The sequence below is a fragment of the Nerophis ophidion genome, linkage group LG07 (genome assembly GCF_033978795.1).
Source record: "Nerophis ophidion isolate RoL-2023_Sa linkage group LG07, RoL_Noph_v1.0, whole genome shotgun sequence".
NCBI classification, from domain to species: domain Eukaryota; kingdom Metazoa; phylum Chordata; class Actinopteri; order Syngnathiformes; family Syngnathidae; genus Nerophis; species Nerophis ophidion.
Window position 1 is genome coordinate 15638143 of NC_084617.1, and position 21609 is coordinate 15659751.

Genomic DNA, 21609 nt, shown 5'->3' on the forward strand with positions numbered 1-21609 from the left:
ATCTGGTGGAGGATAATATGTCCATTAGTCCACCTCGTCTTCATGCCCCGCCCACTGCCCTCCTCTTCCTCTTCCTCGCTCGGCGTCCTCGCCCACCCTGGAGAAGAAGGAAACAACAACAAAGTCTTCCAGTCCTGTTCCCATCTCTCCAGTCCCTCATCATCACTATCGGAGTCTTCCTCCCAGCACGGTGGCTCCGATCCTCCTCTTCCTCGTCATCGCCATGGAGACGGAGGGTGAAGACGTCCGCACTGCCCGCTTGGACCTGCTGGGGAGTCTTCTGCCCTTCAGCTGGATCTTATAGTCCGAGAACTTGGACTTGGACCTGCAGGCTCGGAATGACGGTGATGTTTTTCAAAGAGAAGCAACCACCAAGTAAGACAAGAAGTCTTCTCTCTGTCCTCTTTTTAGCCGACTGCCAACTCGCCGACTTTATGTCGAAGACTAGTTTCAGGTACCCTGAAGGATGCTGGGAGTTTTTGGGGTGGGTTTTGGGTTCATTGGACTGCTGTACATTCCACTGACTCCGCCTGTGCTCACTTGCTGGTTTCTCTTTGGCGTTCTTGTTTGTTAGTCTTTTTTAAAGAGAAGAAGAATGTGTGCACGTCACCACGGAGCTCTTTTAAACGTCTTGTTTTTTTCAGCCACAGGAAGAAGAACCATTTTTTAAAGTGGACTTAATTGTCCAACTAGCAATTAGCTGCCATGGTCAAGTCTGAGGAGACGAGAAGCTCCGCATGAGGACCACGTTGTCACACCAACCTTTAGGATTTTGCACCCAAACCATTTTGCATCAAAAATGAGCCCACAGTGGAACCTCTTAAGTCCTCACACTGTGCTGACCTGTAATTTGTCATTTTAACATAAGTGAAAATAATCTTCTCCAGGGTTGCCATCATGAAAGGTTATTCATGTTTTAACCTACCATTTTTACAAGTGTAAAAAGAAGTTAAGCAACAGTCTTAACTAACGCAATCCTGTTTTTAAATCATTGACTGTCTCACATGTGTAAAAATAAGTTATCCAATACCGTTGGAACTCACACAACTAATTTTTAACGTTCTTAACTCTTACAAGTGTAAAAAGAAGTTCACACACTCTTTAAAAATTAACAATTTACTAATTCACAATTTTTTTAACATTTTTGTACAAGTGGGAAAATATAAAAACAAGTGCCGTCTCACACAATTCCTTTTTTAAATAGTCTTAACACTTAAAAGTGTAAAAAGAAGTTAACATCACAGCGTCAACTCGCACAACTCATTAAAAAAAACTTTTTAACACTTAAATGGGTAAAAAAAAACGTTAACCATCATAGTGTCAAAACAAACCTTTTACTCTTAAAAGTGCAAAAAGAAGTTAACATAGTGTCAACTCCCATAACTATTTTTAAAAAACAACCTTTTAACTCTTACAAGTGTAAAAAGAGGTTACTAACAGTTTTAACTAACCCAACTCCTTTCCTTGAAAAACACTCTTTATTACTTTACAAGTGTAAAAAAAGTTAAACAGCAGTTTCAAATCACACTGCTTATTTTTTTTTTTATGTTTTAACTCTTACAATGTTAAAAAGATGTTAACTAACAGTCTAAAGTCACGCAAGTCCTTTCTTAAACACTTGACTGCCTTAAAAGTGTAAAAAGAAATTAACATCACAGCGTCAACTCGCACAACTCATTAAAAAAAACTTTTTTAACACTTAAAAGGGTAAAAAAAAACGTTATCCATCATAGTGTCAAAAACAAACATTTTACTCCTAAAAGTGCAAAAAGAAGTTAACATAGTGTCAACTCGCATAACTATTTAAAAAAAACTAAACCTTTTAACTTTTACAAGTGTAATAATAGTTACTAACAGTTTTAACTAACCCAACTCCTTTTTTTTTTTAAACCCTGTCTTTACTACCTTACAAGTGTAAAAATAAGTTAAACAGCAGTCTGAAATCACACAGCTTAGTCACGCAAGTCTTTTTTTTAAACACTTGACTGCCTTAAAAGTGTAAAAAGAAATTAACATCACAGCGTCAACCCGCACAACTCATTAAAAAAAAACGTTTTAACACTTAAAAGGGTAAAAAAAAACGTTATCCATCATAGTGTCAAAAACAAACCTTTTACTCTTAAAAGTGCAAAAAGAAGTTAACATAGTGTCAGCTCGCATAACTATTTAAAAAAAACTAAACATTTTAACTCTTACAAGTGTAAAACTAGTTACTAACAGTTTTAACTAACCCAACTCCTTTTTTTCTTAAACAGTGTCTTTATTACCTTACAAGTGTAAAAAGAAGTTAAACAGCAGTCTCAAATCACACAGCTTATTTTTTCATTTTTTTTAACTCTTACAAGTGTAAAAATATGTTAACTAACAGTCTAAAGTCACAAAAGTCCTTTTTAAAACACTTGACTGCCTTAAAAGTGTAAAAAGAAATTAACATCACAGTGTCAACTCGCACAACTCATTAAAAAAAACTTTTTTAACACTTAAAAGGGTAAAAAAAACGTTGACCATCATAGTGTCAAAAACAAACTGTTTACTCCTAAAAGTGCAAAAAGAAGTTAACATATTGTCAACTCCCATAACTATTTAAAAAAAAAAAAAAAAAACTTTTAACTCTTACAAGTGTAAAAAGAGGTTACTAACAGTTTTAACTAACCCAACTCCTTTTCTTGAGAAACACTCTTTATTACTTTACAAGTGTAAAAAAAAGTTAAACAGCAGTTTCAAATCACACTGCTTATTTTTTTTTATGTTTTAACTCTTACAATGTTAAAAAGATGCTAACTAACAGTCTAAAGTCACGCAAGTCCTTTTTTAAACACTTGACTGCCTTAAAAGTGTAAAAAGAGATTAACATCACAGCGTCAACTCGCACAACTCATTAAAAAAACTTTTTAACACTTAAATGGGTAAAAAAAATGTTAACCATCATAGTGTCAAAACAAACCTTTTACTCTTAAAAGTGCAAAAAGAAGTTAACATAGTGTCAACTCGCATAACTATTTAAAAAAAACTAAACCTTTTAACTCTTACAAGTGTAAAAATAGTTAATAACAGTTTTAACTAACCCAACTCCTTTTTTTTTTAAACAGTGTCTTTACTACCTTACAAGTGTAAAAAGAAGTTAAACAGCAGTCTCAAATCACACAGCTTATTTTTTCATTTTTTTTAACTCTTACAATTGTAAAAATATGTTAACTAACAGTCTAAAGTCACAAAAGTATTTTTTAAAACACTTGACTGCCTTAAAAGTGTAAAAAGAAATTAACCTCACAGCGTCAACTCGCACAACTCATTAAAAAAAACTTTTTCAACACTTAAAAGGGTAAAAAAAACGTTACCATCATCGTGTCAAAAACAAACCGTTTACTCCTAAAAGTGCTAAAAGAAGTTAACATAGTGTCAACTCCCATAACTATTTAAAAGAAAAAAAAAACTTTTAACTCTTACAAGTGTAAAAAGAGGTTACTAACAGTTTTAACTAACCCAACTCCTTTTCTTGAAAAACACTCTTTATTACCTTACAAGTGTAAAAATAAGTTAAACAGCAGTTTCAAATCACACTGCTTATTTTTGTTTATGTTTTAACTCTTACAAGTGTAAAAATATGTTAACTAACAGTCTAAAGTCACAACAGTCCTTTTTAAAACACTTGACTGCCTTAAAAGTGTAAAAAGAAATTAACATCACAGCGTCAACTCGCACAACTCATTAAAAAAAACTTTTTTAACACTTAAAAGGGTAAAAAAAAAAAAAAAGTTAACCATCATAGTGTCAAAAACTAACCTTTTACTCCTAAAAGTGCAAAAAGAAGTTAACATAGTGTCAACTCTCATAAGTATTAAAAAAAACAAAAAACTTTTAACTCTTACAAGTGTAAAAAGAAGTTAACTGACGGTCTAAAGCCATGCAACTCATTGAAAAAATACTTTGGACGGTCTTGCAAGTGTAAAAAGAAGTTAAATGTCAGTTTCAACTAACACAATTGGTTATTTTACACATTTAACTCTTACAAGTGTAAAAAGAAGTTCACTGACAGTCTTTGTGTATCCTTTTTAAAACACTCTTGAATGTCCTAAAAGTGTAAAAAGAAATAAAACAGTCTTAACTCACTAAAAAAGTTTAACTCTTACAAATGTAAAAATATGTCAACTAACAGTCTAAAGTCACACGAGCAATTTTTAAACCACTTGACTGCCTTAAAAGTGTAAAAAGAAGTTAAGCGCCACATGTTTAACTCAAGCGATGAGTCCTGAAACTTTTTAACCTTAAAAAGTGTAAAAAATGAGTGCCGCAACTAAGTGTAAAAAGAAGTAAAACAACAGTCTTAAGTCACACAACTCATTAAAAAAGTTAACTCTTACAAGTGTAAAAAGAAGTTAACTGACAGTCTAAAGCCATGCAGCTCATTAGAAAAATACTTTTGACTGTCTTACAAGTCTTAAAAAAGAGTCAAAACACATGTCCTAAAAGTGTAAAAAGAAGTAAAACAACAGTCTTAAGTCACAGCTCATTAAAAAAGTTAACTCTTACAAGTGTAAAAAGAAGTTAACTGACAGTCTAAAGCCATGCTACTCATAAAAAATAGTTTTGACGGTCTTACAAGTGTAAAAAGAAGTTAAATGTCAGTTTCAACTCACACAATTGATTATTTTAAACATTTAACTCTTACAAGTGTAAAAAGAAGTTCACTGACAGTCTTTGTGTATCCTTTTTAAAACACTCTTGAATGTCCTAAAAGTGTAAAAAGAAATAAAACGGTCTTAACTCACTAAAAAAGTTTAACTCTTACAAATGTAAAAATATGTCAACTAACAGTCTAAAGTCACACAAGTCATTTTTAAACCATTTGACTGCCTTACAAGTGTAAAAAGAAGTTAAGCGCCACATGTTTAGCTCAATTGATGAGTCCCGAAACTTTTTAACCTTAAAAAGTGTAAAAAAATGAGTGCCGCAACTAAGTGTAAAAAGAAGTAAAACAACAGTCTTAAGTCACACAACTCATTAAAAAAGTTAACTCTTACAAGTGTAAAAAGAAGTTAACTGACAGTCTAGAGTCATGCAACTCATTAAAAAAATACTTTTGACTGTCTTACAAGTGTTAAAAAAAAGTCAAAACACATTTTCAACTCACACAATGCACTATTTTAAACACCAACCCTCACAAGTGTAAAAATAAGTTAACTGACAGTCTAAAGCCAGGCAACTCATTGAAAAAATACTTACTAAAAATAAGTTAAATGTCAGTTTCAACTCACACAATTGATTATTTTACACATTTAACTCTTACAAGTGTAAAAAGAAGTTCACTGACAGTCTTTGTGTATCCTTTATAAAACACTCTTGAATGTCCTAAAAGTGTAAAAAGAAATAAAACAGGCTTAACTCACTAAAAAAGTTTAACTCTTACAAATGTAAAAAGATGTTAACTAACAGTCTAAAGTCACACAAGTCATTTTTAAACCACTTGACTGCCTTACAAGTGTAAAAAGAAGTTAAGCGCCACATGTTTAGCTCAATTGATGAGTCCCGAAACTTTTTAACCTTAAAAAGTGTAAAAAATGAGTGCCGCAACTAAGTGTAAAAAGAAGTAAAACAACAGTCTTAAGTCACACCACTCATTAAAAAAGTTAAGTCTTACAAGTGTAAAGGAAGTTAACTGACAGTCTAAAGCCATGCAACTCATTAAAAAAAATACTTTTGACTGTCTTACAAGTGTTAAAAAAAAGTCAAAACACGTGTCCTAAAAGTGTAAAAAGAAGTAAAACAACAGTCTTAAGTCACACAACTCATTAAAAAAGTGAACTCTTACAAGTGTAAAAAGAAGTTAACTGACAGTCTAAAGCCATGCAACTCATAAAAAAATACTTTTGACGGTCTTACAAGTGTAAAAAGAAGTTAAACGTCAGTTTCAACTCACACAGTTGATTATTTTACACATTTAACTCTTACAAGTGTAAAAGGAAGCTCACTGACAGTCTTTGTGTATCCTTTTTAAAACACTCTTGAATGTCCTAAAAGTGTAAAAAGAAGTAAAACAGTCTTAACTCACTAAAAAAGTTTAACTCTTACAAATGTAAAAAGATGTTAACTAACAGTCTAAAGTCACACAAGTAATTTTTAAACCACTTGACTGCCCTACAAGTGTAAAAAGAAGTTAAGCGCCACATGTTTAACTCAATTGATGAGTCCCGAAACTTTCTAACCTTAAAAAGTGTAAAAAAATGAGTGCCGCAACTAAGTGTAAAAAGAAGTAAAACAACAGTCTTAAGTCACACAACTCATTAAAAAAGTTAACTCTTACAAGTGTAAAAAGAAGTTAACTGACAGTCTAAAGCCATGCAACTCATAAAAAAATACTTTTGACGGTCTTACAAGTGTAAAAAGAAGTTAAATGTCAGTTTCAACTCACACAGTTGATTATTTTACACATTTAACTCTTACAAGTGTAAAAAGAAGTTCACTGACAGTCTTTGTGTATCCTTTTCAAAACACTCTTGAATGTCCTAAAAGTGTAAAAAGAAATAAAACGGTCTTAACTCACTAAAAAAGTTGAACACTTACAAATGCAAAAAGATGTTAACTAACAGTCTAAAGTCACACAAGTCATTTTTAAACCACTTGACTGCCTTACAAGTGTAAAAAGAAGTTAAGCGCCACATGTTTAACTCAATTGATGAGTCCCGAAACTTTTTAACCTTAAAAAGTGTAAAAAAAAAAAAAAAAAAAAAAAGTTAAATAACGGTTTCCATTCATTTTACTCTTTTTAAATAAATGTTTTACTTTTACAAGTGTAAAAATAAGTTAACTGACAGTCTATAGTCATTCAACTCATTAAAAAATACTCTTGACTGTCTTACAAGTGTTAAAAAAAAAGTTAAACGTCAGTTTCAAGTCACACAATTGGTTATTTTACACATTTAACTCTTACAAGTGTAAAATGAAGTTCACTGACAGTCTTTGTGTATCCTTTTTAAAACACTATTGAATGTTCTAAAAGTGTAAAAAGAAGTAAAACAACAGTCTTAATGGACACAACTCATTAAAAAAGTTAACTCTAACAAATGTAAAAATAAGTTAACTGACAGTCTAAAGCCATGCAACTCATTAAACAAATACTTTTGACGGTCTTACAAGTGTAAAAAGAAGTTAAATGTCAGTTTCAACTTACACAATTGGTTATTTTACACATTTAACTCTTACAAGTGTAAAAAGAAGTTCACTGACAGTCTTTGTGTATACTTTTTAAAACACTCTTGAATGTCCTAAAAGTGTAAAAAGAAATAAAACAGTCTTAACTCACTAAAAAAGTTTAACACTTACAAATGCAAAAAGATGTTAACTAACAGTCTAAAGTCACACAAGTAATTTTTAAACCACTTGACTGCCTTACAAGTGTAAAAAGAAGTTAAGCGCCACATGTTTAACTCAATTGATGAGTCCCGAAACTTTTTAACCTTAAAAAGTGTAAAAAATGAGTGCCGCAACTAAGTGTAAAAAGAAGTAAAACAACAGTCTTAAGTCACACAACTCATTAAAAAAGTTAACTCTTACAAGTGTAAAAAGAAGTTAACTGACAGTCTAGAGTCATGCAACTCATTAAAAAATACTCTTGACGGTCTTACAAGTGTTAAAAAAAAGTCAAAACACATTTTCAACTCACACAATGCACTATTTTAAACACCAACCCTCACAAGTGTAAAAATAAGTTAACTGACAGTCTAAAGCCAGGCAACTCATTGAAAAAATACTTACTAAAAAGAAGTTAAATGTCAGTTTCAACTCACACAATTGGTTATTTTACACATTTAACTCTTACAAGTGTAAAAAGAAGTTCACTGACAGTCTTTGTGTATCCTTTTTAAAACACTCTTGAATGTCCTAAAAGTGTAAAAAGAAATAAAACAACAGTCTTAATAGACACAACTCATTAAAAAAGTTGAACTCTTACAAGTTTAAAAAGATGTTAACTAACAGTCTAAAGTTACACAAGTAACTTTTAAACCACTTGACTGCCTTACAAGTGTAAAAAGAAGTTAACCGCCACACGTTTAACTCAATTGATGAGTCCCGAAACTTTTTAACCTTAAAAAGTGTAAAAAATAAAATAAAAAAAAGTTAAATAACGGTTTCCATTCATTTTACTCTTTTTAAATATTTTTTTTACTTTTACAAGTGTAAAAATAAGTCAACTGACAGTCTATAGTCATTCAACTCATTAGAAAATACTCTTGACTGTCTTACAAGTGTTGAAAAAAAAGTTAAAACACATTTTCAACTCACACTTATTTTTACACCCTTACAAGTGTAAAAAGAAGTTAACTGACAGTCTTAAGTCATGTATCTCATTTAAAAAATACTTTGGACGGTCTTACAAGTGTAAAAAGAAGTTAAACGTCAGTTTCAAGTCACACAATTGATTATTTTAAACATTTAACTCTTACAAGTGTAAAAAGAAGTTCACTGACAGTCTTTGTGTATCCTTTTTAAAACACTCTTGAATGTCCTAAAAGTGTAAAAAGAAATAAAACAGTCTTAACTCACTAAAAAAGTTTAACACTTACAAATGGCAAAAAGATGTTAACTAACAGTCTAAAGTCACACAAGTCATTTTTAAACCACTTGACTGCCTTACAAGTGTAAAAAGAAGTTAAGCCCCACATGTTTAACTCAATTGCTGAGTCCCGAAACTTTTTAACCTTAAAAAGTGTAAAAAATGAGTGCCGCAACTAAGTGTAAAAAGAAGTAAAACAACAGTCTTAAGTCACACAACTCATTAAAAAAGTTAACTCTTACAAGTGTAAAAAGAAGTTAACTGACAGTCTAAAGCCATGCTACTCATAAAAAAATACTTTTGACTGTCTTACAAGTGTTAAAAAAAATTCAAAACACATGTCCTAAAAGTGTAAAAAGAAGTAAAACAACAGTCTTAAGTCACACAGCTCATTAAAAAAGTTAACTCTTACAAATGTAAAAAGAAGTTAAATGTCAGTTTCAACTCACACAATTGGTTATTTTACACATTTAACTCTTACAAGTGTAAAAAGAAGTTCACTGACAGTCTTTGTGTATCCTTTTTAAAACACTATTGAATGTCCTAAAAGTGTAAAAAGAAATAAAACAGTCTTAACTCACTAAAAAAGTTTAACTCTTACAAATGCAAAAAGATGATAACAACAGTCTAAAGTCACACAGGTCATTTTTAAACCACTTGACTGCCTTACAAGTGTAAAAAGAAGTTGACCGCCACATGTTTAGCTCAATTGATGAGTCCCGAAACTTTTTAACCTTAAAAAGTGTTAAAAAAAAAAAAAGTTAAATAACGGTTTCCATTCATTCTACTCTTTTTAAAAACATTTTTAACTTTTACAAGTGAAAAAAGAAGTTAACTAACATTCTGAAGTCACACAACTCATTTTTGAAAGTACTCGACTGGCTTACAAGTGTAAAAAGAAGTTAACCACCGAGTTTTTGAAGGACTTCAGAGGTTCTACTGTGACGTGGACAAAACGATGAACTTTTCATGGGAAATATTCTCTTTTCAACTTTTGTGAAGGGTTTTTGCACATTTCATGAAATATTAAACGCTGGATAAGATTCCCTACTATCGCCATGACGCTATGCCAACGTGTCCCTGAGAGAAAATGGGCGCTCGCCACTTTTTGTTTTCCACCGTTTTGTAAATAAGTGCAAGCTATGCCGAATGTTTGAAATGCACCGTGTGAAGAGGAGAGGTGGAAAAAAAGAGATGAAAACGCTGATTTAGAGTTTTATCAGCAAAGCGAGAATGTTCTTGTTTTTGTTTTCCTTTTTTTTTGCCCTCCAGGTGTGTGTGGGCTGACTGCCATGTTTGCGTGCATGAAGACACTCTGGCTGATTGCAGCTTTGCACCGTGGCTCACTCACGCTAGCACTGCTGACACGGAACATTCTAGCAATCATCATTTCAAGACATATTTTTAGACACTTTTTTTGAATTTAGACAAAATGAAACCAACAAAAAAAAAAAGAAGCCTTGCAGGCGAATGAACGCAAGAGATGAGGAAATAAAATAGAAAAATATGAAAAATATTTTCTTGCTTTTTCCTGTTATGGAATCTTTACAATGAAGACAAGATATTTGATGTTCAAACTCATAAACTTTATTTTTTTTTTTTTGCAATTTCATGGCTGCAACATGTGCCAAAGTAGTTGGGAAAGGGCATGTTCACCACTGTGTTACATCACCTTTTCTTTTAACAACACTCAACTAATTGTTGAAGCATTGAAAGTGGAATTATTTCCCATTCTTGTATTATGTAGAGCTTCAGTCCTTCAACTGAAGTATTTTACGCTTCAGAATGCGCCACACATTTTCGAAGGGAGACAGGTCTGGACTGCAGGTTGGCCAGGAAAGTACAAAGCCACGCTTTTGTAACATTTGTCTTGCTGGAATAAGCTAACGTTGCTTGGATGACAACATATGTTGCTCCAAAACCTGTATGGACCTTTCAGCATTAATGGTAAGTTACCCATGCCTTGGGCACTAATGCACCCCCATACCATCACAGATGCTGGCTTTTCAACTTTGAGCCTATAACAATCCGAATGGTTATTTTCCTCTTTGTTCCGGAGGACACCACGTCCTCTGTTTCCAAATATAATCTGAAATGTGGACTCGTCAGACCACAGAACACCTTTCCACTTTGCATCAGTTCATCTTAGATGAGCTCGGGCCCGGCCAAGCCGGCGGCGTTTCAGGATGTTGTTGATAAATGGGTTTGGCTTTGCATAGTAGAGTTTTAACTTGCACTTACAGATGTAGCGACCAACTGTAGTTACTGACAGTGGTTTTATGAAGTGTTCCTGAGCCCATGTGGTGATATCCTTTACACACGGATGTCGGTTTTGGACGCGGTACCGCCTGAGGGATCAAAAGCCCGTAATATCATCGCTTACGTGCAGTGATTTCTCCAGATTCTCTGAACTTTTTGATGATTTTACGGACAGCAGATGGTAAAATCTCTAAATTCCTTGCAATAGCTCGTTGAGAAATGTTGTTCTAAAACTGTTCGACAATTTGCTTACAAATTAGTGACCCTCGCCTTGTTTGTGAATTACTTAGCATTTCATGGAAGCTGCTTTTATACCCAATCATGGCACCCACCTGTTCCCAGTTAGCCTGCACACCTGTGGGATGTTCCATATAAGTGTTTGATGAGCATTCCTCAACTTTATCAGTATTACTTGCCACCTTTCCCAAATTTTTTGTTACGCGTTGCTGGCGTCAAATTCTAAAGTTAATGATTATTTGCAAAAAATAAAAGATTATCAGTTTGAACATCAAATATGTTGTCTTTGTAGCATATTCAACTGAATATGGGTTGAAAATGATTTGCAAATCATTGTTTTCCGTTTATATTTCTCATATGGAATAGGGGTTTGTAATTATGGTGACACCTCATTTAGATAATGTTGGAAACATTGCACGGTGGTACAGGGGTTAGTGCGTCTGCCTCACAATACGAGGGTCCTGAGTAATCCTGAGTTCAATCCCGGGTTCGGGATCTTTCTGTGTGGAGTTTGCATGTTCTCCCCGTGACTGCGTGGGTTCCCCCCGCCAAAAACATGCACCTGGGGTTAGGTTGATCGGCAACATTAATTTGGCCGTAGTGTGTAAATGTTGTCTGTCTGTAGTGGCCCTACGATGAGGTGGCAACTTGTCCAGGGTGTAGCCCGCCTTCCGCCCGAATGCAGCTGAGATGGGCTCCAGCGACCCCGAACGGGACAAGCGGTACAAAATGGATGGATGGATGGATGGATGGAAACACTACAATCATTAAAAAAAAAAGTAAATTATTTTATATATTTATATTTAGTTAAATAGAATACACTAAATCGGCCCTAGTGTGTGAATGTGAGTGTGAATGTTGTCTGTCTATCTGTGTTGGCCCTGCGATGAGGTGGCGACTTGTCAAGGGTGTACCCCGCCTTCCGCCCGATTGTAGCTGAGATAGGCGCCAGCGCCCCCCGCAACCCCGAAAGGGAATAAGCGGTAGAAAATGGATGGATGGAGAATATATCAACATTAAATAAGTTATATATTAAATTGGATTACTTTTCATTTTTAACAGTTTTTAAATGATCCATATGTAATGCCATAATTGACTCCTAATAATTACAATACATTATATAATTGTATTTAATGGAAAAAATATATATATAAAAGTATTTTTTTACAATATTTAAATAATCCTAATAATTCCAATATATTTGATAGTTTACTGTAAGTAGTATTAAATAAGATTAACATTAAACTAATATAATTGTATTAAATGAAATAAATATTTAAAATGACTTACCTTTTCTTTTATAATATTTAACTGATCCATAATTACAATACATTTAATAATATAAGTGTATTCAACAAATAAATTAGAATGAACTAATATCTAACTTTTTTTAACAATATTTAAATTATACAAATTATATCATTATATTTAGTTAATCAAATTAACATCTAACCTTTTATAATGTGTAAATGATCCATCTGTTTTGGTATAATTGACCCTTGTTAAATACGAAAAATAAAAAATATTAAATAAATTGTATATTAAATTAATTCCATAAGTTAATGTTTAACCTTTTTTTATATAATATTCCGAATCCATAATTTCATTTTGTAATATACTTGCATTAATACTGTGGTTATACTATTTTGATTAAATCAACATTTAACCTTTTTTTTTTTTTTGCAATATTTGAATGATTGTTTTATAACCAAATGATTATTTTATAACCATATTAAACTAAACAAATTATGTAATTACAGTCGATTAGATTAACATCCAACTTGTTTAAATAATATTTAAATGATCCATGATTACAATACATGTGACATAACTATTAATGTAATTAAATAAGATACAATCATATTTAATCAAAAAAATAATATACAGAAATTATTCTATAAAACCAGCTAACCTATTTATAATATTTGAATGAGTTATCAGTGTTGCAATTGCCTCATGATTATTTTTATTCATTAACAGAGACAATGGCAGAAAAATACAAGGGAGACAAGATAGGGTCTATTTTTTTCAATAATAAATTATTCAAAAAGAATATGAACAATACAACTGATGTACAGTAAAAAAAAAGACAACATATATAATAAATTGACATTTCAGTGGAAAAAAATAAATGTGATCTTCCATTTTCTTGCTTCTTTTAAAGTAAAAAGCAAGGCTGCAGACAAGTTTTTAAAGGCTAAAGAAGAAAAAGTAGAAATATATTTTAAAGGCTAAAGAAAAAAGTAGAAATACATAAGTTTTTAAAGGTAAAAGTAAAAAAACTAGAAAAGTTTTTAAAGGCAAAAGTAAAAAAAGTAGAAAAGTTTTTAAAGGCAAAAGTAAAAAAAAGCTTAAAGGCTGAAGTAAAAGTAGAATAAAATTAAACATTTTAAATGCTAAAGAAGAAAAAGTACAAAAGTTTTAAACACTAAAAAAAAAAAAGTAGGAATAAAAGTTTACAGGATAAAGAAGAAAAATATAAAAATGTTTGACTAAAGAAGATCAAGTAGAAATAACAGTGAAAGGCTAAAAAGACAAAGTAGTAACATAAAAACTTTTTAAAGGAATTAAAGAAATATGTTTAAGGTCTAAAGATGAAAAAGTAAAAATAAAATTCAAAAGACTAAAGAAGAAAAAGTAGAAAAAAAATGTAAAAGCCAAATACGAAAAAGTAGAAATTAAAGTCTAAAGAAGTAAAAGTAAAGTTTAAAGTCTAAAGAAGAACAAGTAGAAAAAGCTTTTAAAGACTAAAGAAGTAATAGTAGAAATAAATAAAAAAATTTAAATGCTAAAAGCAGAAAAAAAGTTTTTAAACACTAAATACGAAAAACTGGAAGTAAAGGTTTAAAGGCTAAATAAGAAAACGTAGTAATAGAACTTTAAAGGCCCAAGAAGAAAACGTAGAAATTGAATTTTAAAGAATAAAAAGTAGACAAAGTGTAAAGACTAAAGAAGAAAAAGTAGAAATAGAATTTTAAAGACTAATGAAGAAAAAGTAGAAATACAAGTTTAAATGCTGAAGAAGAAAAAGTAGAAATATAATTTTAAAGACTGAAAGTAGACATGTAAAGTCTAAAGAAGAAAAAGTAGAAATAGAATTTTAAAGACTAATGAAGAAAAAGTAGAAATACAAGTATAAATGCTGAAGAAGAAAAAGTAGAAATATAATTTCAAAGACTGAAAGTAGACATGTAAAGTCTAAAGAAGAAAAAGTAGAAATAGAATTTTAAAGACAAAAGAAGAAAAAGTAGAAATACAAGTATAAATGCTGAAGAAGAAAAAGTAGAAATATAATTTTAAAGACTGAAAGTAGACATGTAAAGTCTAAAGAAGAAAAAGTAGAAATAGAATTTTAAAGACTAATGAAGAAAAAGTAGAAATACAAGTATAAATGCTGAAGAAGAAAAAGTAGAAATAGAATTTTAAAGACTGAAAGTAGACATGTAAAGTCTAAAGAAGAAAAAGTAGAAATAGAATTTTAAAGACTAATGAAGAAAAAGTAGAAATACAAGTTTAAATGCTGAAGAAGAAAAAGTAGAAATAGAATTTTAAAGACTAATGAAGAAAAAGCAGAAATACAAGTTTAAATGCTGAAGAAGAAAAAGTAGAAATATAATTTTAAAGACTGAAAGTAGACATGTAAAGTCTAAAGAAGAAAAAGTAGAAATTGAATTTTAAAGACAAAAGAAGAAAAAGTAGAAGTACAAGTTTAAAGGCCAAAGAAGAAAAAGTAGAACTAGAAGTTAAAAGGCTGATGACAGCCAAAGAGAGAAGACGTCAAGCTGACATCTTAAATCAACACAATGACTTCCTCCTCTTTCTTCTTCAGGCTTCACCGTGAGCGCGGGTCAAAGGTCATTCCGCCACCTCGCCCGTGTCCCATTTAGTTTTAGGCTCCTGCCACCACTCGGACAGGATGGACTCCTCGTAGTCGCCCACACCCTCAAACTCCACGTCGGGATGCTGCGCTCGGGAGGCGTCGGCCTGCTCGTCACTCACCTCGCCCTGCGGGACACCAACAACCACGGTGGGCATCATTCTTACGCCTTAACAATCTTGCGGTGTCCCGTCTGTCAAAGTAAAACCCTGCGGGGACGAAAGGAGGGGAAAGTGCATGGTGGCCAACACCTCCTGACCACATTCCACACCACACTGACAGAAGCCAAGCCCCGCCTCCTTTCCGGCCTCACTTTCACCCCCAAACTAACATCCTGCTGCTCACTTTTGAGTCTTCTCTCTGAGGAAGAACAGTTTACAGTTTTAATCTTAAAAAAAATCTTTAAATGTGATACGAAAAACTTTGTGGATGACTTGTACATCTGGAGTTATTTTCACCGCCAACTTGATCCAAATTCAAACCCAATGAAAAGCAGCCTTAAAAAGTGTGGTAGTACCTCCTCGTCTGTTTGAAGGTAGTTGAGCGCAAACTGCAGCATCTCCTTCTGCTTGGTGGTCCGCTTGTAGTACACCAACGCTTCCTGCAGAGGGCCACCAGGACAATATATATACATATATATCATACTTGCCAACCCTCCCGGATTTTCCGGGAGACTCCCGAAATTCAGCGCCTCCCCCGAAAACCTCCCGAGACAAATTTTCTCCCGAAAATCTCCCGAAATTCAGGCAAAGCTGGAGGCCACGCCCCCTCCAGCTCCATGCAAACCTGAGTGACATGTACAAAGAGCGTGTCTGCCCAATGACGTTATAACTGTAGAATGATCGAGGGCAAGTTCTTGGTTTCTTATGTGGGTTTATTTTTAGTCAGTTTCATTAACGTCCTCCCAGCGCGGTAAGACAACACACAACAACAGCAGTCCGTTGTCGTCTACCGTAAAGCAGTTCGTCTGCCAAACAGCAATGTTGTGACACTCTTAAACTTGACAATACTGCCATCTACTGTACGGTGGTTAGAAAAACAAGGATGGACAATTCAACCCTTAACTCAACAATGATTAGATGAGTGTTATGTGTGTAAATGTGTAAATAAATGAACACTGACATTCAAGTATTTCTTTTATTTTATATATATATATATATGTGTATATATATATATATATATATATATATATATATATATATATATATATATATATATATATAGGGCTTCACGGTGGCAGAGGGGTTAGTGCATCTGCCTCACAATACAAAGCTCCTGCAGTCTTGGGTTCAATCCCAGGCTCGGGATCTTTCTGTGTGGAGTTTGCATGTTCTCCCCGTGAATGCGTGGGTTCCCTCCGGGTACTCCGGCTTCCTCCCACCTCCAAAGACATGCACCTGGGGATAGGTTGATTGGCAACACTAAAATTGGCCCTAGTGTGTGAATGTGAGTGTGAATGTTGTCTGTCTATCTGTGTTGGCCCTGCGATGAGGTGGCGACTTGTCCAGGGTGTACCCCGCCTTCCGCCCGATTGTAGCTGAGATAGGCGTCAGCGCCCCCCGCGACCCCGAAAGGGAATAAGCGGTAGAAAATGGATGGATGGATGGATATATGTATATATATATATGAATTGTCCATCCTTGTTTTTCTAACCAATACTTAGTATTTTCTAACCAATACTTACTATTGTTTTTCTAATACTTGACTTGGTGAATCTATGAATCTAGCGGTAAATACACTCCTCCCCTCTTAAACACGCTCCCAACCGCGCCCACCTTCCGAAATCGGAGGTCTCAAGGCTGGCAAGTATGATATATATATATATTTTTTTTTTTTTATTATTATTTAATGCCGCTCAGCTGTTTCCAGTTGACACCAACGTTTTTTTGACAGCTCAGAAAAAAAAACAAGCGGACGTCCGTAATTAGCGCTGACTCACAGGCCGCGGCTGGAAGTCGGACTCTTGCAGGCCCCACTGCTCCCGGTAGAAACTGTAGTAGTCCACGTTCTGCCGCATCACCTGGTCGTTGGGGTCAAAGAGCATGTAGCTGGCGGCACACGGGGCGGCGCTCTTCACGTCGTTTACTGCCAAAACAAACAAGTTCAATCGCAAACGTGCGCAACAATTTTTTTATTTTTTTTTATGCATGCGTCTTACGTTTGTAATAAGAAAACTGGAGGTAGTGATACATGGTGGCCACAAACTTGTCCACCAAGAAGCCGCCAACAGTGGGGGTCAGACGCCCCTCACAGCCCACCTTGCATTTCAGCGCCTCCAAGTATAGATCTGGAGGAAAATAACAGTTTTATTTCATCTTTTTGTTAGTCTGTTAAAAATGTCTTCTCATTGTTCTGTGATATTAAACCAGACACAACCATCCTAATAAAATATAACAAAGTATTCTCATAATTGTCATTATATAACTGTAGTATACTTTTATTATATAACTGTGAAAAGTAATAAAAGTGTAAAAATTATTACTTTTAAAATGTGAAAATACAAAATATACGATCTAATATTTTGAACATATATTTTATAACTATATAGACTTATATAGAATTATAAAAATATATATATTTTGAAAATGTATCCAATGTAAAATGCATTGTTTTCTAATAATATTCTTTATATAAAATGATATAAAATATAATTACATGATAGCCCGTTGGGATATGGAATTAATAATTAATATCTATAATATTTTGTATTATTAATATTCATATATATATATATATATATATATATATATATATATATATATATACAAACATATTAAGTAGTTGTTAATAAACTATCAAAATAATAATAATATAAATAAAATATAATCATATAAAAATGACAATGATATACTGTATATACATTAGAATTGATTTACTGAGGATAGCCCTTTGAGATGTGGAATTAATTATATATATATATAATGTGTATTATTATTCATATATATGATGTAGTAGTAAACTATTTAACTATCAAAATAATAATAATAATATAAATAAAATATGATCATATAAAAATGACAATGATATACTGTATATACATTAGAATTTATTTACTGAGGATAGCCCTTGGAGATGTGAAACTATTAATATGTATATATATATACACATATATATATATATATAATTTGTTTTATTATTATTCATATATATGATGTAGTATTAAACTATTTAACCATCAAAATAGTAATATTAAAAAAATTTATAATGTATCTTTATACATATATGTATTTTTTTACATATATACATATTTATATTTACATATATTTTTGTATTATTATTCATATATATGATGTAGTATTAAACTATTTAATTAACTATCAAAATAATAATAATATATAATATGATCATATAAAAATGATCATATATATACATTAGAATTTGAGATGTGCAATTAATAATGTGTATATATAATTATAATATGTATTCATATACGTAGTATTTAATGAACTATCAAAATAATAATTTAAATAAATTATTACAATTAAAATGATACATTTGAATTTGAGGATATTCCATTGAGATGTAGAGTAAAATTTTAATCATGAATATAACATTGATCACTTTATTACATAAACTCAATATATTTCTAAATATAGTTTAAAAAAAAGTTTGTATTCATGTATCACAACATCAAATGTATAATATCAAATATGAATAAAACATATATTCAATGTAAAATTCAATATTTTCCAATAACCATAACATGCTAATAATATGTACATAAAATGTGATAATATTAAAATATAATTAAATGGTACTGATATTGGATATTATTCATTGAGTATAGCCCTTTGAGATGTGGAATTAATTATGAATAATTATTAATATAACATGCAGCATTTAAACTTTCATAATACAAACAAAATGTGATAATATAAAAATGTTATTATGTGATACTCATATTGGAATTTATTTATTGAGGACAGCCCTTTAAGATGTGGAATTAATTATGAATAGAATATGGAGTGTTTCTGTGATAATATAAAATGTAATTACATGATATTTTTTAATTTATTTGAAGAGAGCCCCTTGAGATGTAAAATGAATCATTTGTATTTATGAATATAATATGTAATATTTTATTAAATAAACTATCAATATATTTTTTTAAATTACAAGTAAAGATACAAAATTTAAATATTTGTATTCCACAGAGCATAATATCAAAAAATACAACCAAAAATAAACCAAAATATAATAAAATAATCTAAAATATAAATTAAAAACATTTATTCAGAAAAATTGCAAAGTTAATATTTATAAAATATTACTAATTATAGTGTATATTATTTAAGAAATAATAATAATATAGTACATCTCACTATTTGCGGGGGTTACGTTCCAAAACCTTTGCTAATTAAAGCAAAACAAATCCCTGAAAATTGCGTATTTTTTTAAACTCTCACCTAAAATGTGTCTCACAGTTAATAAAACAGATTTAAAATTCAATTTTACACGTTTCAGAAATACCGTACAAAGTATTACATTTACAAAGCCTGTAGTTACACAAAAAAAGCCTCTTGTTGAAGCTTCTTCCTGCTGGAAAACATTGTGCCAATTGACCTGTGAGACAGCGCCCTCTGCTGGACTCCTAACTGCAGTGTGCGAGTGTGTATGCACGCTTGTACCTGCCAGCGTGGGATAGAAATCCTTGAACTCTAAAATCTCGTAGGAGCCGTCACAGCCGTCCAGGCACAGAGCGTAGGCGTCCATGTAGGCGCTGATGGCGTTCTCCATGTGGCGAGCGCTGCTGCTGAAGTCGCCGTTGTTGTAGAGCGTCACACTCTTCACAAACACACTCTGGAACCGACAACGCAACAATTCAACCACCAATGTTTTGTCTTTGTTGTTTTCGTTTTGGTCCGAACCTCGTAGGGCTGCTCCTCGTGGTCGATGAGATGCTCGTCCACGTCCATCAGCGTCTTGTAGTGCTTCATGTTTTTTTTGAGGGAGGGGTCATCGGGGTTCTTTTTCAGGAAGGTGTGGGCCGCGGACACCGCCTTCTCCACGTTGTTGAGCTGGGGAACAAAAAACATAACCACTTCAAATCCACTTTCTCATGCACCCCAAATCATTGCTCGAGTCTAAAAAATGTCTGTTTCTAATTAAAGGCCTACTGAAATGAGATTTTCTTATTTAAACAGGGATAGCAGGTCCATTCTATGTGTCATACTTGATCATTTAGCGATATTGCCATATTTTTGCTGAAAGGATTTAGTAGAGAACATCCACGATAAAGTTCGCAACTTTTGGTCGCTAATAAAAAAGCCTTGCCTGTACTGGAAGTAGCAGACGATGTGCGCGTGACGTCACGGGTTGTAGGGCTCCTCACATCCTCACATTGTTTATAACGGGGGTCACCAACGCGGTGCCCAACCAGATGAGTCGCCCGCTGGCCTGTTCTAAAAATAGCTCAAATAGCAGCACTTACCAGTGAGCTTCCTCTATTTTTTAAATTGTATTTATTTATTAGCAAGTCAGTCTCGCTTTGCTCGGAATTTTTTAATTCTAAGAGAGACAAAACTCGAATAGAATTTGAAAATCCAAGAAAATATTTTAAAGAATTGGTGTTCACTTGTTTAAATAAATTCATTTATTATTTTACTTTGCTTCTTATAACTTTCAGAAAGACAATTTTAGAGAAAAAATACAACCTTAAAAATGATTTTAGGGTTTTTAAACACATATACCTTTTTACCTTTTAAATTCCTTCCTCTTCTTTGCTGACAATGTAAGTCAATGTTCAAGTAAATGTATTTATTTTATTGTAAAGAATAATAAATACAATGTAATTTAATTAATTATTTTAGCTTCTGTTTTTTCGACGAAGAATATTTGTGAAATATTTCTTCAAACTTGTTATGATTAAAATTGAAAAATATATTTTCTGGCAAATCTAGAAAATCTGTAGAATCAAATTTTAATCTTATTTCAAAGTCTTTTGAATTTTTCTTTTAACATTTTTGTTCTGGAAAATCTAGAAGAAATAATGATTTGTCTTTGTTAGAAATATAGCTTGGTCCAATTTGTTATATATTTTAACAAAGTGCAGATTGGATTTTAACTTATTTAAAACATGTCATCAAAATTTTAAAATTAATATTAATCAGGGAAAATTACTAATGATGTTCCATAAATTATTTTTTTAATTTTTTCAAAAAGATTCGAATTAGCTAGTTTTTTTCTTCATATTTTTCGGTTGAATTTTGAACTTTAAAGAGTCGAAATTAAAGATAAACTATGTTTCAAAATTTAATTTTCTTTTTTTGTGTGTGTGTTTTCTCCCCTTTTAAACCGTTCAATTAAGTGTTTTTTTCATCATTTATTCTCTACAAAAAAACCTTCCATAAAAGGAAAAAAAATGCTCGACGGAATGACAGACAAGATATACCCATTTTATATATATATATATAGAGAAAGAGAGAGAGAGAGAGAGAGAGAGAGAGAGAGAGATTTATTAAAGGTAAATTGAGCAAATTGGCTATTTCTGGCAATGTATTTAAGTGTGTATCAAACTGGTAGCCCTTCGCATTAATCTGTACCCAAGAAGTAGCTCTTGGTTTCAAAAAGGTTGGTGTCCCCTGGTTTATAATGTGAGCCACCAGCAGTAACAGCAATTCGGACCGAGAGAGGATGAAAGATTCGTGGATGAGGAAAGTTAGAGTGCTGCTGGAGGTTCTCACAT

At 32.2% G+C, this 21609-nt stretch overlaps 3 protein-coding genes across 9 annotated transcripts in view; 2 read left to right on the plus strand and 1 right to left on the minus strand.

Moving 5' to 3' along the window:
* The window catches only part of LOC133555939 (disintegrin and metalloproteinase domain-containing protein 11-like), a 108155-nt gene extending 94022 nt beyond the window's left edge, over positions 1-14133 (plus strand). For 6 of the 7 annotated variants that reach the window (XM_061905421.1, XM_061905425.1, XM_061905423.1 and 3 more), the window contains one exon: positions 1-14133. In XM_061905421.1, coding sequence (XP_061761405.1) covers positions 1-524 — 524 coding nt within the window. In that variant the 3' untranslated portion in view covers positions 525-14133. The other variant, XM_061905426.1, reaches the window with a different exon arrangement.
* Positions 12997-21609, minus strand: part of p3h4 (prolyl 3-hydroxylase family member 4 (inactive)) — a 9542-nt gene continuing 929 nt past the window's right edge. The window contains exons 2-7 of the mRNA XM_061905435.1: positions 19793-19942; positions 19553-19724; positions 17083-17211; positions 16864-17009; positions 15442-15525; positions 12997-15052 (exon numbers count right to left, since the gene is read on the minus strand). Coding sequence (XP_061761419.1) covers positions 14903-15052; positions 15442-15525; positions 16864-17009; positions 17083-17211; positions 19553-19724; positions 19793-19942 — 831 coding nt within the window. The 3' untranslated portion in view covers positions 12997-14902. The remainder of the gene's footprint in view (positions 15053-15441; positions 15526-16863; positions 17010-17082; positions 17212-19552; positions 19725-19792; positions 19943-21609) is intronic.
* Positions 14549-21609, plus strand: part of fkbp10a (FKBP prolyl isomerase 10a) — a 25305-nt gene continuing 18244 nt past the window's right edge. The window contains exon 1 of the mRNA XM_061905433.1: positions 14549-15074. The gene's annotated coding sequence lies outside the window, so the exon portion shown is untranslated. The remainder of the gene's footprint in view (positions 15075-21609) is intronic.